Source organism: Chrysoperla carnea, chromosome 5 (genome assembly GCF_905475395.1).
Source record: "Chrysoperla carnea chromosome 5, inChrCarn1.1, whole genome shotgun sequence".
NCBI lineage: Eukaryota > Metazoa > Arthropoda > Insecta > Neuroptera > Chrysopidae > Chrysoperla > Chrysoperla carnea.
Window position 1 is genome coordinate 62,194,058 of NC_058341.1, and position 15,842 is coordinate 62,209,899.

General features: G+C 28.6%; 1 protein-coding gene across 1 annotated transcript in view; it reads left to right on the forward strand.

The window, feature by feature from the left end:
- Nucleotides 1–13,133, forward strand: part of LOC123300989 (ski oncogene) — a 279,420-nt gene extending 266,287 nt beyond the window's left edge. The window contains exon 2 of the mRNA XM_044883692.1: nt 10,476–13,133. Within this exon, the coding sequence (XP_044739627.1) occupies nt 10,476–12,179 (1,704 nt within the window). The 3' untranslated portion in view covers nt 12,180–13,133. The remainder of the gene's footprint in view (nt 1–10,475) is intronic.
- The last annotated feature ends 2,709 nt before the right edge of the window (nt 13,134–15,842 follow it).

Genomic DNA, 15,842 nt, shown 5'->3' on the forward strand with positions numbered 1-15,842 from the left:
GATTAGAGTAATGTCTTCTGTTGCCCTTGACAAATTTTGGATAAATCGCTTTTCTGTAACTAGCGTGTTTACTTTCGATTAAATGTTATAGCGAAATATTTTTCCAAAAGCTGTCGATTTTCTTAAAAATGATTTAAATTTTAGTTTTTTTACGAGGATCAACTTTCTAATTTAAATTGTTATTCTATCTCTTACCTTTTAGGATCTAAATTGACAACCGTTTCTAATATTTTTAATTGGTCAAATTTTGTATGTAACAACTACAAAATTTTCATAATATGAATTACATGATGTAATTTAGCCGTAATTTGATAGACACTCAATATATTTTTACAAAACTATGTATCATTTTATCCTAGAATTCAAGTTATCCACAATCCACCATACAACCAATACAGGTCCACTATTAACTAAGTGTTGTTTATTACATATACACAATGTATGCATGTAATGCATTAAAAATAAAAAGAATATCTACGTGTACCTACGCTTTATGCTTATGCTTTAATATAATACATTGCAATTTCAAAATACAGTAGAATCTCGATAACTTAAACCTCGGTAACATAAAAACCTCTGTTACTTCAAAAAATACTATGTTCCCTTCCCATCAGAGCCCAAAACCTCTATAACTTAAAATACGCAACCTCTATAACTTAAATAAATAATCTCTGTATAGGCCCTCAGTAACTACATAGAAACATGTACATACCTCTATATTAACCTTTACCTAACATAGACCCTTGATAACTTAAAACCTCTATAACTTAAAATATTTTGTGTTTCCCTTGGACTTTAACTTATCGAGATTCTACTGTATATGCTTTAATTCACAAAAAAACATATAAAATGGTCTAAAAGTCTTTTAACGAACGATAATAGCTGATAACTCAAGAAACAGGTGTACATCCAGAGTTTAATTTGGAACTCGACCCTGTTTGAAAAATGTTAGTATACCCAACCATGATGGAAATGAAAATATTAATAATGGGGTTTAACCTCCGTTTCTCAGATCACGTCTATAACAGGGGCCAACCACATCATTATTTTTAATCTTTATTTATTTCTTAAATTACATCCGAATATACAATTTTATGATTTGGGTGAAGTCGGTTACTTCGTTCTTATCCAATCGACGACAATGTGATCAATTTACCGCTCCACTTTTTTGTTCACACTGTCGCTGCCTGGATTCGAACTCGCAACCTCCCAGCCAGTATTCAAACTAAGTTAAGGCGCCTTAGCAAGTTCGGCTACTAGCCGGAAATGAAAATAAATATTAGCTCAGTTGCTTGAGGCGTAATCAATTCCGTCCGCGTTATGCTTGTGGTAGCGAGTTCGATTCCCACCGTCGCAACAATAATTAATTTAATTAATAGTTGTGATGGGTTGGTATAATTTATGGTATATTCATGAAGGAGGTGCACTCAGACTCTGAAATTGAGGAGCTGATAAATGAAATTATCAGCGGAAAGGTGATAAAAGACATATATGGTATCACAATGGGCTCTATAGCCTAAGTGTATCCTTCGTGGATAGCCAATATATCCTAACCTAACCTAGCATTCTATATTTACAGAAGTATAAAATAGTAAGCATGAAACTATTCTAATAAATATGAATGTTCATTATATTTAATATTTGTTTTAAAAATACTTTAACTATTATGTAGTCCAAAAGCCTGTATTTTTAAAGTGAAACTTTTTATGAGACACTAGCGTTTTGTCATGAGAGTTAACTCGTACAGCTAACAAGCTAACAAGCTAACAAGCTAACAAAATGTTAAACTCCTTGTCTCTTTCTTATTACCATTTACTACAGCAGAGTGAGAGAGGCCGTGGGACTTGATAAATGTACATATACCATTTATTTATTAAACAAGGATAGTTCAAACCTACTTACATTTAAATCTTATATGTCGATCTTTATTTATTAAATGTTATTATTAAAGTGAAACTTTTTATGGGACACTAGCGTTTTTATTAAACAAGGATAGTTCAAACCTACTTACAATTAAATCTTATATGTCGATCTTTATTTTTTATGGGACACTAGTTTATTAAATGTTATCTGTAATGTCTATATATATTTAATATATGTTTAGAGCTATCTTTGTTTAGAATATTAATTTTATAATTTAAAATAAATTGTAAATGTTTGTATCTACTATCTTTTTTTGATAATTTTTTATTAAACAAGGATAGTTCAAACCTACTTACATTTAAATCTTATATGTCGATCTTTATTTATTTTTATTTAATATTTTTAATATTGTTTTTATTATTCTCAGTTATTGTCAACGAAGATACAAAAAATGTATGCGTCAGTCAAAAACTAACAGCGTCAAAAGTGAAACTTTTTATGTAATTCAAAAACTGTCAATGAGTGTACAAAAAAATACATTGCAGCAAAGAAAAATTGACTGGAAATTATAATAAAAATGATTTATAATAAAAATCAAGAAAAATCTACAGACTATCCCGAATTAATTACTACGGAAGTTTCACTTGTACGTATATGTATATAGTTTTATGTATATGTAAATAATAGTACGTACGAGTGAAACTTCCGTAGTAATTAATTCGGGATAGTCTGTAGATTTTTCTTGATTTTTATTATAAATCATTTTTATTATAATTTCCAGTCAATTTTTCTTTGCTGCAATGTATTTTTTTGTACACTCATTGACAGTTTTTGAATTACATAAAAAGTTTCACTTTTGACGCTGTTAGTTTTTGACTGACGCATACATTTTTTTTTTATTTTTTTGTAGTAGAAAATTGTCAAGGTCACAATTACACTTTCACTCTCACGACTGATGTGATGGATGGTCATTTGATGTTTTTTTTAAATTACAAAAATTTTGTAAAAATAAACAAGGCCATAAAAAACATAATCTTGTAGAAAATGAAGAATTTAGGCCTGTTTTCTATAACTTTCTCTCAAATAAGTGGAAGCTATTACAAAATTAAGCCAAAAAATAGCCTAATTTTTCCTAAGGTTTTTCCATAATTTCCCCTCATTTGGTAAGGCCGCAAATAGCAAAGACCAAAAAATGTGTAATTTGCGGCCTTGCCAAATGAGGGGAAATTATTTATTTTTATAATACTTTTATAATAGATAAAAAGTGATTCCCGGGCTCCACCAATTTTATATTTTAAAGAAATCAAATGATATTTGCAGGCTCGATATTTTTTTGCATAAAAAAATTAACGGACTCTTCGCGTAATAAATATATATTAATAGTTATCAAATAAATACCATACATATTATTGTATTTAATGCTACGCAGAACGTATAGCAAGCCTTAAGTACATATTTATCTTAAATTGCATAATAAACCAGCTCAAATAGAATCACGCAAAAATTGCATAAAAGTTGACTTCAACTCTCAAAAGGTGCTTTTTTTGCCCTGCATCCTCGGCAAATATCGAGAAACATGACTAATAAATATGAATAAAATTTTTAGTCAAACAATATTTTTTTATCTCTGATAAGGAGGTTTCATCTTAAAGAAAATTTTACGACTTTCAACTTGTGGTTGCTATCTCTACTTTTGTCGGAAATACGAATAATAAGTAACTTTTTAATAATAAAATTTAAGTTTTTAAAACTCTTGTATAAAACTTTTTTTCATATTTATCACCATCTTCGAGAAAATTGAAAAATAAACCAAAGATTTTTCGGAATTTACCGGATATCTAGGAGAAAAATAATAGTAGATTGAAACTAGCGTTATTACATCCAGTGTCTTGACGATTCTATTTCAGTAGTATTTTGACTGGTCTATAATAACTACAAAGAAATACGTATAAATAGTTAATAAATATAACAATAATTTTATTATCTTTTTTTGCAAAAAAAACTTTGTTTTCAAATAGCTATTAAATTTAATTTAAAGAAAATTCTAATCATGTATTTTATTTCAATTTTTTGTTGTTGTTGTTGTTGCAAAACTATTTACTTATATTTTATTTCTTTTTATGTATAATATATTGTTTGAGTTTATTGATACGTAGATAGATTATATGAGAACTTTTATTTTCTATTTCTAATGAGTTTTATCACTTCGAATTCTAGTATGCGGAAGAGAAATGTCGAACCCAATTGCAGATGACTGATACTGAATTTCAATCCATATCAAACTGTAAAACTAACTAAAGTTAAATTAAAATTGATTAAAAAATAAAGAAATTATAAGCGTTACAATTCTACTCGATACTCAAAAGCAAGTCATAATTAATTGAGTATATCAGAAAAGATGACCATGAATTTTTTACATTAGTTATTTTTAAATGTCAAAGTAAATTTAATTTTTTAATTTTTTTAAATATATCTTTATAAATTATAGCTAATGTGTTATTCTGATGTATGAGCTATATTATACTTAAGTTTCATTCAAATCCATTTATTAGTTTTTACGAAAGCGTAACAAAAAAACATCCTTACTTTCACATTTATAAAATGCTAGCTTGATACCCGCTCGCTTCACTCGGCTTAAAAGTAAATACCACCGCTCTATATCTTCCGTCTCTCTTGATCTCACTTATCCCTCTTATATAATACCCGAAGGCATTGTTTTACACAGCTAAAATATACGCACAGTTTTCAATTTTTCTAAAGTGTAAAGTTACTGTGTATATCCGAAAAGATGGTCATGAATTGTTTCACATTGACTATTTTAAATTTTTACAGAAATCTTTATTTTATGGTTCAATATGATGATAGATGGAGCAGTAAAATGTCAGATTTAATTTAATTTTTTTTATTTTTAAATATGTTTTTATAAACTATAGCTCATGTGTTATTCTGGTGTATGAGCTTTATTGTTGTACATTTTCATTTAAATCCATTCGCTAGTTTTTGCGTGAAAGCATAACAAACAAACAAACAAACATTTATTGGGAAACATATGTATAAAATTTATATGGATAGCAATTGGTTCGGATTGGTTAGAATGATTTAAACAACCCGTTAAATTATGTATACAAGCAAGCATAGCCAGTATATAATCGGGATTATAAGAAAACAATTCCGAATTTAAAGAAAAAAATATCCAATTTATTGTAACTCTCAAATGTGACATGTTCTGTATGTTTAAAATATACACCTATGGTGGGCCAGCAGTTGTAGTTAGTTTGATAAATTCATTCATCCTCATAAAATTTCACATTTAAAATATATCGGGATCATGATCAGTATGACTTGCAGTCACTGATGCTTTGGAAATTAAACAGAAAATAATTCTCCAAACATCTTAACGCATTTTATAACGATCTTTTAGGTATTAGCATTTAATTATTTTGTAATTGATACGTTTACAAATTTAAATATCATAAATAATCCCTTGGGAAAAACTCACTCTCTCCTAAAAAAACAAACAAGGAAAGGTGTACTACGCGAAAGTATTTAAAATATGATTACAAAAAAATAAAATGAACAAAAATAATGAAAAAAAAAAGATACTTAAGAGGTTTCATATTTTTCAATAGAAAATAAAAAACTTAAATAGCATAACATGTAACTAGTAAAGTTTCTAACACCACTTCATGTCATTGAATTTGACAAGGAGGTGTGTATTTATGCCAGGAGCAAAGCAAGCAATAATACTCTTGAATAGGGCAGTCATAGTCATAAGGAATTATAACAAAAAACTAGATTCATCTAGTATTTAACATATTTATAAATACTTTTGTATATAATATTTGTGAACTGTTTTTATAATCGGATTAAAGGATCAAAATAATATTCCCTTCTTCTTGCCCTTATTTCGTTCGTATTCGTTTAGAAGTATCAGTTTTTTTTGTTCGTTTTGTGTGTATATGTCAATGTATGCTGTTACAAACTCAATGATGTGATAATAGTTCAGTTTATTGCAGTTTGTTTGCTGATTTTACTTTTATACAATAACAACAAAAACTTTACAAATAAAAAAAACTAGAAGCTAATCCAATCCGTTCAAGTGCTTGACAATAAATTAAAAGTTAATAAAAAAAATAATCGAAATTTTTTTCTGGATGAATAAAACTTCGTTTCTGTTAATAACCGGTCAATTGTTTGTTTTATTTCATCCTGTTTAACTTAAATTAAAATATATTACAACCGACAACCGAAGAGTCTCTTCTGAACATACCCATAGATCAGAGCCTATTTCGGCAGTTTTTAAGAACGACAAAATTTCAGACTTTATGCGACAGTAAATGATAAAGAGTTGCACGATGGATAACGAGGACTAAATAAAAGAAAAAAGTACACAATGAGGCGGTAATTCATGCCTAAGAGCATGGTCAGACCCGATTTTAACCTTAGGTAGCATCTATAAACTACGTCACACCAATTTTATAATTTATAACCACCCCCTTTTTTCTATCCCCTTTATCACAGATGGTCATATTTTCGAACTCTCCCCCTCCTTGGTGTGACGTCACATATTTTATAATTTAATAAAAATAATAAAAATGTCAAATAATTGAAATAATAGACAGCGCAAAATATTAATTGACTTAACGATAAACGACTGATTACGTTAATAAAAGATTCAAGTTTTAATTTTTTTTAAATTTTTAGTAGGTAGGTACGGGAGAATTTAGAAAGGGAGTAAAATAAAAACTTGATTTTTATGGATTAATTTTTTTGTTTTTACATAAAAATTTTCCGTTTATATTTTAAATTTTAACATGTGACGTCACAAAACTTTAGCACCCCACACTACCCCTTGTCGCACAATGTCACATTTCGTTGACTCCCTCCACCACCTCTTAACGTTTAACGTAACTATCGAATCATAACTATCGGTGCCCACAAATTTTTCAAAATGGAAAAAATAGAAATTACTCATTTTAAACAAAGTTCAGATTTGGAGTGGTAAAAACATCCCCCTGTTAAAAACTTCTTTCTTTATAATTGAAAACTGCAGCCATGTGTCTTTTAGTTAACAAATATAGATAGTTCGATATTATACTAGTTTTTAAAGGTCTTGACTATAATTACATTCACTGTGATTAGCAATAATGATTTCATAAATTTTCCAAAAATAATTTTGTTAAAAGCCTATTCAAGATTCTAATAAATTTATATTTTAAACTTGTAGTTTAGGTACATTTTCGGTATGAATAAACAATAGAGTTGATATTTTGGTGTAATAATAAAATTTTAATGATAATTTTTACCACAATAATCGTTAAATTATAATTTTCAAAACCAAATGTTTAAAATTATGATAATATATTAGAGAGAAAAGTCATTCATTGAAAATCGTTATTTTCATACATAAAATAATATTTTCATAATCATTATACAAAATAATTTTGACCATCCGATGTCCGAAAATGTCTCAAAAGTTTTATTTCGAGGACATAAATTATATCTTAAAGAGAAATCAAAAAAAATATCCTACAAAAAATAGTTTTTCTCCTTTCTGGCTAATAGCATTTGTTTTTTATGAAAAAGTCTAATGAAGTTTAAAGGCAAGTTTATTGTGCAATAGATGCATTGGCTTTGTCCAGTTGAAAAAACGAAGAAAAAAAACAATTGACAGGTAATTATTGAAATACCATGTATAGACAGTATTGATTACGCAATCATTTGTTTTTCCACGTCATGTAAGTAAGTAAAGATAGTGGCTCTTACATACAAATCAATAAGACTATCTTTCTTCTCTTTTTCTCAGTGGATATAGTACATGCTATAAACAAACACATACATAATATATCTAACGTATAAATATAAAATATATACAATGCGTGTATACATACTACATAATGTTTCTAAGCTAATTTACGCCCTCACAGGTAAACATTGATGTTAACGAAAAAATGTTTCAAGCAAAATTTGTATATTTTTTTATAAGGAACATTTTTTAAATTTAAACTTTTGCACGGTAGGCGGACAGCCCCGCAGACAGCCGGAAATGGACTAATTAGGTGATTTTATGAACACCTATACCAAAATTTTGTTCGTAGCATCAAGGACTAAACTTAGTATACCATGATATATTTCATATATACTTGGTATAAAAATGAATTATCATTAATAGGGGCCCGGTACTAGCACTTCTTCTAGGGAGCACTCACCCATTGTTGCATGTGTCGTGTGGTACCTAACGCTTCTTTGAGTTTCATAACTTCAATTTTAATCGGAATAAAATTAGTACTACGGGAGGTTTCGAAACTACCGCATTAAAAAAGCAGTATGAAGAGATAAAATTTTAACAAGAAAGTTATTTTTTAATGCAATTCGACCTATAAAATATAAAATTTGATTTTTTGTCGAAAAATTTCAAATCTTGTATTTTAGAACTGGATACGCAACCATCTCTATATAAAACATTGAGAAACATATTCTAAAAGTAAAAATTTTTGTAAATTTTATTATCTACAATTTTGCGTATGTTAATGGAGAATTTCTCAAGAATAAAATCTATGAAGCTAAAATCGAAGCCATGGGAAATCGGATTCAGAAACTAAAACTAGAAACATTCTATCTACAACAAATGACAAATGTAGCTTTGTCAACAAAACCGCTTTACGATTTCAATGTTCTAATAGGTTGGCTGATAAGTCCCCGGTCTGACACATATATGGCGTCGCTAGTATTAAATGCATATTATTTTTATATAGTACCAACCTTCAAATGATTCGTGTCAAAATTTGACGTCTGTAAGTCAATTAGTTTGTGAGATAGAGCGTCTTTTGTGAAGCAACTTGTGTTATTGTGAAAAAAATGGAAAAAAAGGAATTTCGTGTTTTGATAAAATACTGTTTTCTGAAGGGAAAAAATACAGTGGAAGCAAAAACTTGGCTTGATAATGAGTTTCCGGACTCTGTATTTTTTCCCTTCAGAAAACAGTATTTTATCAAAACACGAAATTCCATTTTTTCCATTTTTTTCACAATAACACAAGTTGCTTCACAAAAGACGCTCTATCTCACAAACTAATTGACTTACAGACGTCAAATTTTGACACGAATCATTTGAAGGTTGGTACTATATAAAAATAATATGCATTTAATACTAGCGACGCCATATATGTGTCAGACCGGGGACTTATCAGCCAACCTGTTATAATCCTTATTGGAAAACCTTTATAAATATTTTCCTTCTTTATGCAACAAAAATAAGGAGAAAGCGATGAACTCTTCAACGGGTAATTTTGTTCGTAAATATATACTTATAATATATCGTTACATAACGTATTTTATGGTTTCATAATATACGGGGGTTAAAACTGCCTAGTGTACTATATAGGTATATTGTGTGTAATCATTTAGCACACGATGACTATATAGCTGCTTGCTAGCTCCAAGCTATATAGATTGTGATTTTGATGTGAGTACAACCAATGACGAGGTATCATAAAAAACATTTTTGCCACCACCTATAAAATTTTCAACACAAATTATGGTAGGTACCTCTTCACATCAGCCGCCCCCCGTTACTATTTGTATATAGCACAATCATCAATATAGAACACAAAAATTTTTGTGAGCGTACCTAGGAGAAAGCTAACGAAAAAAAAATGTGTTAATAACATTTGACTCATAAAACACAAATGGTAAACTTTATACTTTTGCCTCCATACTCAGGCTTCATCATAATGAATTCGTGTCTCCAAAATATATTGGAAGATTGAACAGATCATTTATTGATGAAATAGGCACCATAATTATATTTGAGTGTACATTGATTTTCTGCTTTTTTATATAACAGAAACTAATAACTTCCTTTGTTAGAATCTATCCATCTCGAGTTATTTGTGGTCCGATTAATCTTGTGATTCAAATTTCATGATTATAAGTCAGCCCTGGAATAATCATAACTTCTAAATCTTTATGTCATGTCATTTATATGAGCTTTCTCACAAAGATTTCAACATTTATGTAATAATATTGCCTATATTTTTAAATAAATAATGTTATACAAACATATAGGCAATATTAATACATAAATGATGAAATCTTTATGTAAAAAACATATTACTGGGTGTTTTTTTTAAATTGACATATCCATAAATAAAATTAGTCGTTCCTTCTACTTTGAATATATTAAAAAAATTTAATTTGCCCAGCAATAAATAATTCACAAAATTACAGACTATAACTAACGAAACCGTATCTCGTTAATGGTACATTGAATCCAAAACTTGCAAAGAAACTTTCTTCTAAGTTTTATCCTCTATATCACTGTGTCCATTATTTTTCCCAAATTCGAAAGACAGACTTTCTAAAAATTGCAATTTTTATAGTGTTAAACGATGTACGTCTCTTGTCAAGTGTCAAATGGCTTCTTATTTTACTATGCTTCTCAATTTTAAACTCATGGCACAATTAATAATTTATAACTAATTTTCGTAAAGGTATACAATTCTTTGCCGTGATCTTGTTAAATCCTCTTAATTTTATATCCTTAATAAAAAATTAATGCTGACCCCAAGAGTTTTTAGATAGATTATTAATAATTTTCTTTTTATGTTTCAGATACCAATGGATGATATAATCAAAACGGAAATCATCGATCCAATCAAAGGTAGCGACGTACTATTAGATGTACCAATGAAAAAAGCGAAATTCGATGAATATGCCGCATATATTTATGCAGCATCGATGGAACCATTATATTTACATTTATACGAACAATGGTCAACACGTCAATTAAATCCATTTCGTGCATTACCACCACACAATACATTACCATCAAAAGATCCAACAGCACCACCAAATACGGGTGCTAATTATCCACCAACATTACATATAAAACAAGAACCTGGTTTAACAACACCTACAACAACCGCTTCATTGATTCAACCACCACGCTCTGCTACCATTAACATTAAACAAGAGAATCATCATCCAGTACATCCCAAAGAGTTACCGCATCATCATCATCGACATCATACAAAGAACATTGTTGATCCAAACTTATTAAAACATCATCATCTAATACCTCCTTCACCACAACAAACGTATAACAATGGTGCGGGAACGACTGAACCTCCTAGACTGCAACATCCAGAAAAAGTAATACCACACTCTGAATCAGAGAAATTTGAACGTACATTTCAACCAAATGTTGCATTACATCCACAACAACATAAAAAGTATCGTCCAGTTCCATCACAGAAAGAGGATTTACGAACATCATCTTCAATACCACCCAGTGGTGGTACAGACTCATCATTTAATAATAGTATAACAATACCAAAGACTGGAGGAATTGACATAACAACTACATCATCGCCATCATCAGTTGTTATAACACCTAGTGCAGAAGTTTCAGTAATATCGCGTGATCAATTTCATCATTCACCGATTGTTATTCATCATCGTGGTGGAGAAACATCCCCACCTTTACCTCCACCACATAATAGTGTGATAATTGAGACAAAATCCAAGTTGGTGAATTATAATTCAGAAATCGAATTATCAACTGATACAGATGACAGTTTTAGTGATGCTTCGGGTGATACAGCAGCCACTACAACTGCAGTAAAACCATCGAAAGTGATTGTTGAACCCACAATAAGCACAACTACATCAACAAAAAATAGTTTAGTGATTGAATCAACAACTAACGATGATTCAACAATTAGTTATGTATCACGTATTGAAAATTTAATACAAAGTGTAAGTGTTGATTCGAAACGTGAAATATTAGAGATTGTGAGAATTCTTGCCAATGATAATCGAACATTAGAAATGTTATGTCGACAAAAAGATGAAATAATCAATGCACAACAAAGAAAGATTTTTGATTTAGAAGAGCAACAAACAAAAGCAAAGGATACGGATAGTGATGCGAAATCTACGACAAGTACAGCGAAACATGTTATTGTTAAAATGGAAAAAATTGAAACATCGTCTACGCCATCGCCACCAACTTCAACGCGGAGTCGAGAATCAAGTCAAGAACGTGTAACTAGTAGCAATACACCACAATCACCGCCAAATAATATTAATAACAATAATCTTAGTAATAATAATAATAATATTAATAATGAGTTGTCGGAATCATCGCCGTCACAAGATAATAGTTCAGATGTGACGAAGAGTATACCTCCAACAACGGCACCAGGTAGTGCTGTTGGTATGACATCTCCAACATCGTCATCAGTATCATCGACAGCGACGACTTCTTCATCGATTGATACCGATAAAGCAATAATTAAAACAGAACCTGAATGATCATGATTCAATGAGAGCCTTAATAATAAGGTTACACGACGATTCAAGTGTCATAATCATTATTATATAATTAAGTAATCAATATATTTAATTAATTAATTATTTGTTTTGAGATTGATGATGTAATATGGAGGTTTGAGATTTTATTATCAGTTAACACACACATACAAGATTTTACTTCCCTCTAGTTGATCTATAGAGTAATTCAAAAGATTGAAGACGTTTAAAGAAATAATTTGATATGATGTCAAATTTATTTGAATCCATTTTGAAAGAATATCAGCGCGTGCCTGGTTGAAGGCAGGCCCTTCGATAAAATAGCTTGATATAAACGAAGATACTTTTCTAAAAGGTTGAGACATGACAAAGAATCGTGAAATTGAAAAAAGGCAAAATTCTATTGAAATTGGCTAAAATTTTTGTATCTGTTGGTCATTCTAAACACATGTTCTTGCTATAAGATCTTGTTGAAACTTTCCTTAGTGGAAAAACGAGCACTCTTTTAAAACAACTAGAAAAAGAGTTTTAATTATAATAAAACTTTTTCTTTAATCACGCTTGAGTATTCTCTTTCCACATTGTTTTCCGTGCAATGAATAGTAAATTGCTTGCGTGAAATTTACTTATCGCACTCAAATAATCAATTACGTGCGATAAGTAATCGCACATTCGAAAAAAAGTGTATGAATGCGTCTTTTACCCCATATATTATAATTCGGGGCATTTTTAACAAGTGTCTTCATAAAGAAAGTTTCTGACAATGGGCCATTTTTACCATAAATGGATATCAGTACAAATTACCAATTATAAAAGTCGAATCGAAGAAATTTCTCACTTTCAAGATAATTACAATGACTTATCCCAAAATCAAGACTTATCAATAGAATGACTTAAATCAAAAATCAATAATAAATTGGGTTCATTGGCAATCAAGTTTGAGCTAATTATTAATTAAACCCCAAAATACTTTGAAAAATAAAAATTGATTCAAAATAACGGCATGTTTCATTCAGATGATATTACCATTATCAAACTGTTATTGAACTATTATGAATAAAATACTATTTTAATAGTTGGTAATGGTTTTATTAACTGAAACATGTCATTATTCTAAAAATAAAATATAATTTATTCAAAAATTGGAAATGACCATTATGAAAATTTAAAGAGGAAATTTGATATTGTTAACAGACAACTAAGGTTGTCACAAAAGTCATATTATAATATGGCATTATTTTGATAGTGTAATGACACATTTTTTTGCTTTGTTCAAATCTTTAAGGAGAGTATTTTCGATTATAGCAAACTATTATATAAAATCATTTGTTTTGGCATTACTCATAAAAACGTATTGATTATTATTCTGGGAAGACATCCTTTTTTGTGTTAACTGTAATAAGTAATTAACTTGATCTTGAACAAGCATAAAAGAGATACAAAAGGATAAAGAAGTCCCCCAACTTAAATTTTAGATGAGAAAAACCCTGTGTAATTAATATATATATATATATAAATATAAATATAATATATTTAAGTTTTGTTTTTTGTTTTTGAGTAAGTCAAAATGTCGATAAAAAAGTACTCAAATTATTATTATTAATATTATTATTATTATTGTTTTCGACAACAAAAAATCGACAACACAAAATTTACTACTGCCTGATATAATATATAAAAATTAATTGTATAAGAAATTTAATTATATTTAAAAAAAATTTATAAATTACGAAAAAAAATTAGCGAGGTGATGTATAAAAATTTAGAGAACAAGTTTTTGTTTTTGAGTTATTTGTTTTTTATTTTAGAAATTTTGTCGAAAAGAAAAGTCGTTTCAATTGGATGCCAGTTGTTGCACATTTATTAAAAAAAAAGACATCATGTTTTATTGTGAATTGATTTTTTTGAGGTAGTTTTATCTCCATTAACGAATTATTCGATTTAAGAACTTGTTGATGTAATAATCATCAAATTCACGATAATTTAGGCTGTCACACGATGTGTTAAACTGTTTTTTCTTAACGTGTGTTTTTGCAATATAATAGTTTAAATAGAGCTGTTCACACTAACGTTAATTTCAACGTTAATTAGAGCTCCATTTAAAACAAACAAATGTGCATTGAAAAAACATGCGTTAAACGTGTGACCTTAGCTTTAAAGATTCGTAGGATTCAAGGCACAATAATTGAGACTTGCATTATTATGTAAACTGGCAGTTAGCCAAATATTCTACCAATTTTAAACTAAACAATAATTTCATTTTAACGAAATTTGCAGCACAAAATAATTAATAAAAAATGGTAATTAGAAATTTATTTTATTTTATTATTATTATTTTTTTTTTTTTTTAATCTGTTTTTTCTATGTATTTATTTACATATATATATACTGCCCCACAAAAAAAATGTGGGCACTTAATTTTAAATTATCTCGAACGAGTAAATTTCGGCGAAAATGATTGAATCTGAATGAAATATATATCCGTTAGCTTGTAATTTCAAGTATTTGAATAAATATCTCAAACATTTTTATCATCCTTTAATATTTTATGCGCAAGGTTGAAAACGCTCGGAAAATTTATCTATTATTTGATAAGTATTTTGTCGTGCATGGGATTAAATATTCGAAAGTTTGTTTATTTCTCTTAAAACTCGCTACTATCAAAATTGCTACAAAACAATAAATCAAAAAATTTATCAAAATAATATTTAAAAATAATGAAAAAAGTCTTTAATTACTCTATTACTATTAATTTTAATTTGATTACAAAAGTTCAGTGAGTTCCGGTTCATTTCTGTAAGATCGTTGTTTGAAGAGATACAGCAATTTAATAGTATTACAATTGTATTTACTCAATTTGTAGTATAAATACTTATGTCATACTTATATAATATCAAATTAATTAATTAATTTTCTGCAAGTGTTTCAGCCCTGCGCATTCAATTGTAAGAGATGATAAAAATGTTTTAGAAAGTACAAGTTATCGGATCATATGTTTTTCATTCAGATCCGATCAGTTTTCACCGATATATACCTGTTTAAAATTTCGAGAAAATTTGAAAAATGCGCCAATTTTTTTTAATATTATTACAAATGTTAAAAAACAAAAAATAATAAAAGCTTAATGTCCAGGAAAATAAATTTTAAAAGCAAAAATATATTGGGCTTCACGATACTTATACATATTTGAAAGTGCCATATTATTGTGTTTTAAAACTTACAAAATTGATTATTTTGAAAAATTCAAAAATATAAAAATTGGGAATTCAGGAATAACTAGATGTAAATAATGGAAAGAAAACTACTTAAAAATATCAAGCGAATCAAAAAAAATACTCCTTATTTTTATTAAGTGATTACTTTTAATTTACGGGCTATAAAATAAAAATTATCCACAAAAAAATGAATTGGATATAAACATTTTGTATAAAGCATTATTATCATATTTTTTATTCGCCATATTATTATTTTTTTTTGTCGATTCATACATACATATAATAAATAAAAGCGTACTAAAAATTTTACGAATTTAAAATAATAATGACCCCGAAAAGTGTTGTATTTAATGTAATATCTCCCCCTCAACCCCTCATATTTTCCCTAAGTTTTTATCTTCTAAAAAGAAAGCCCTACGAACAAAATATATTTTTCTCTGAGATAATCAGT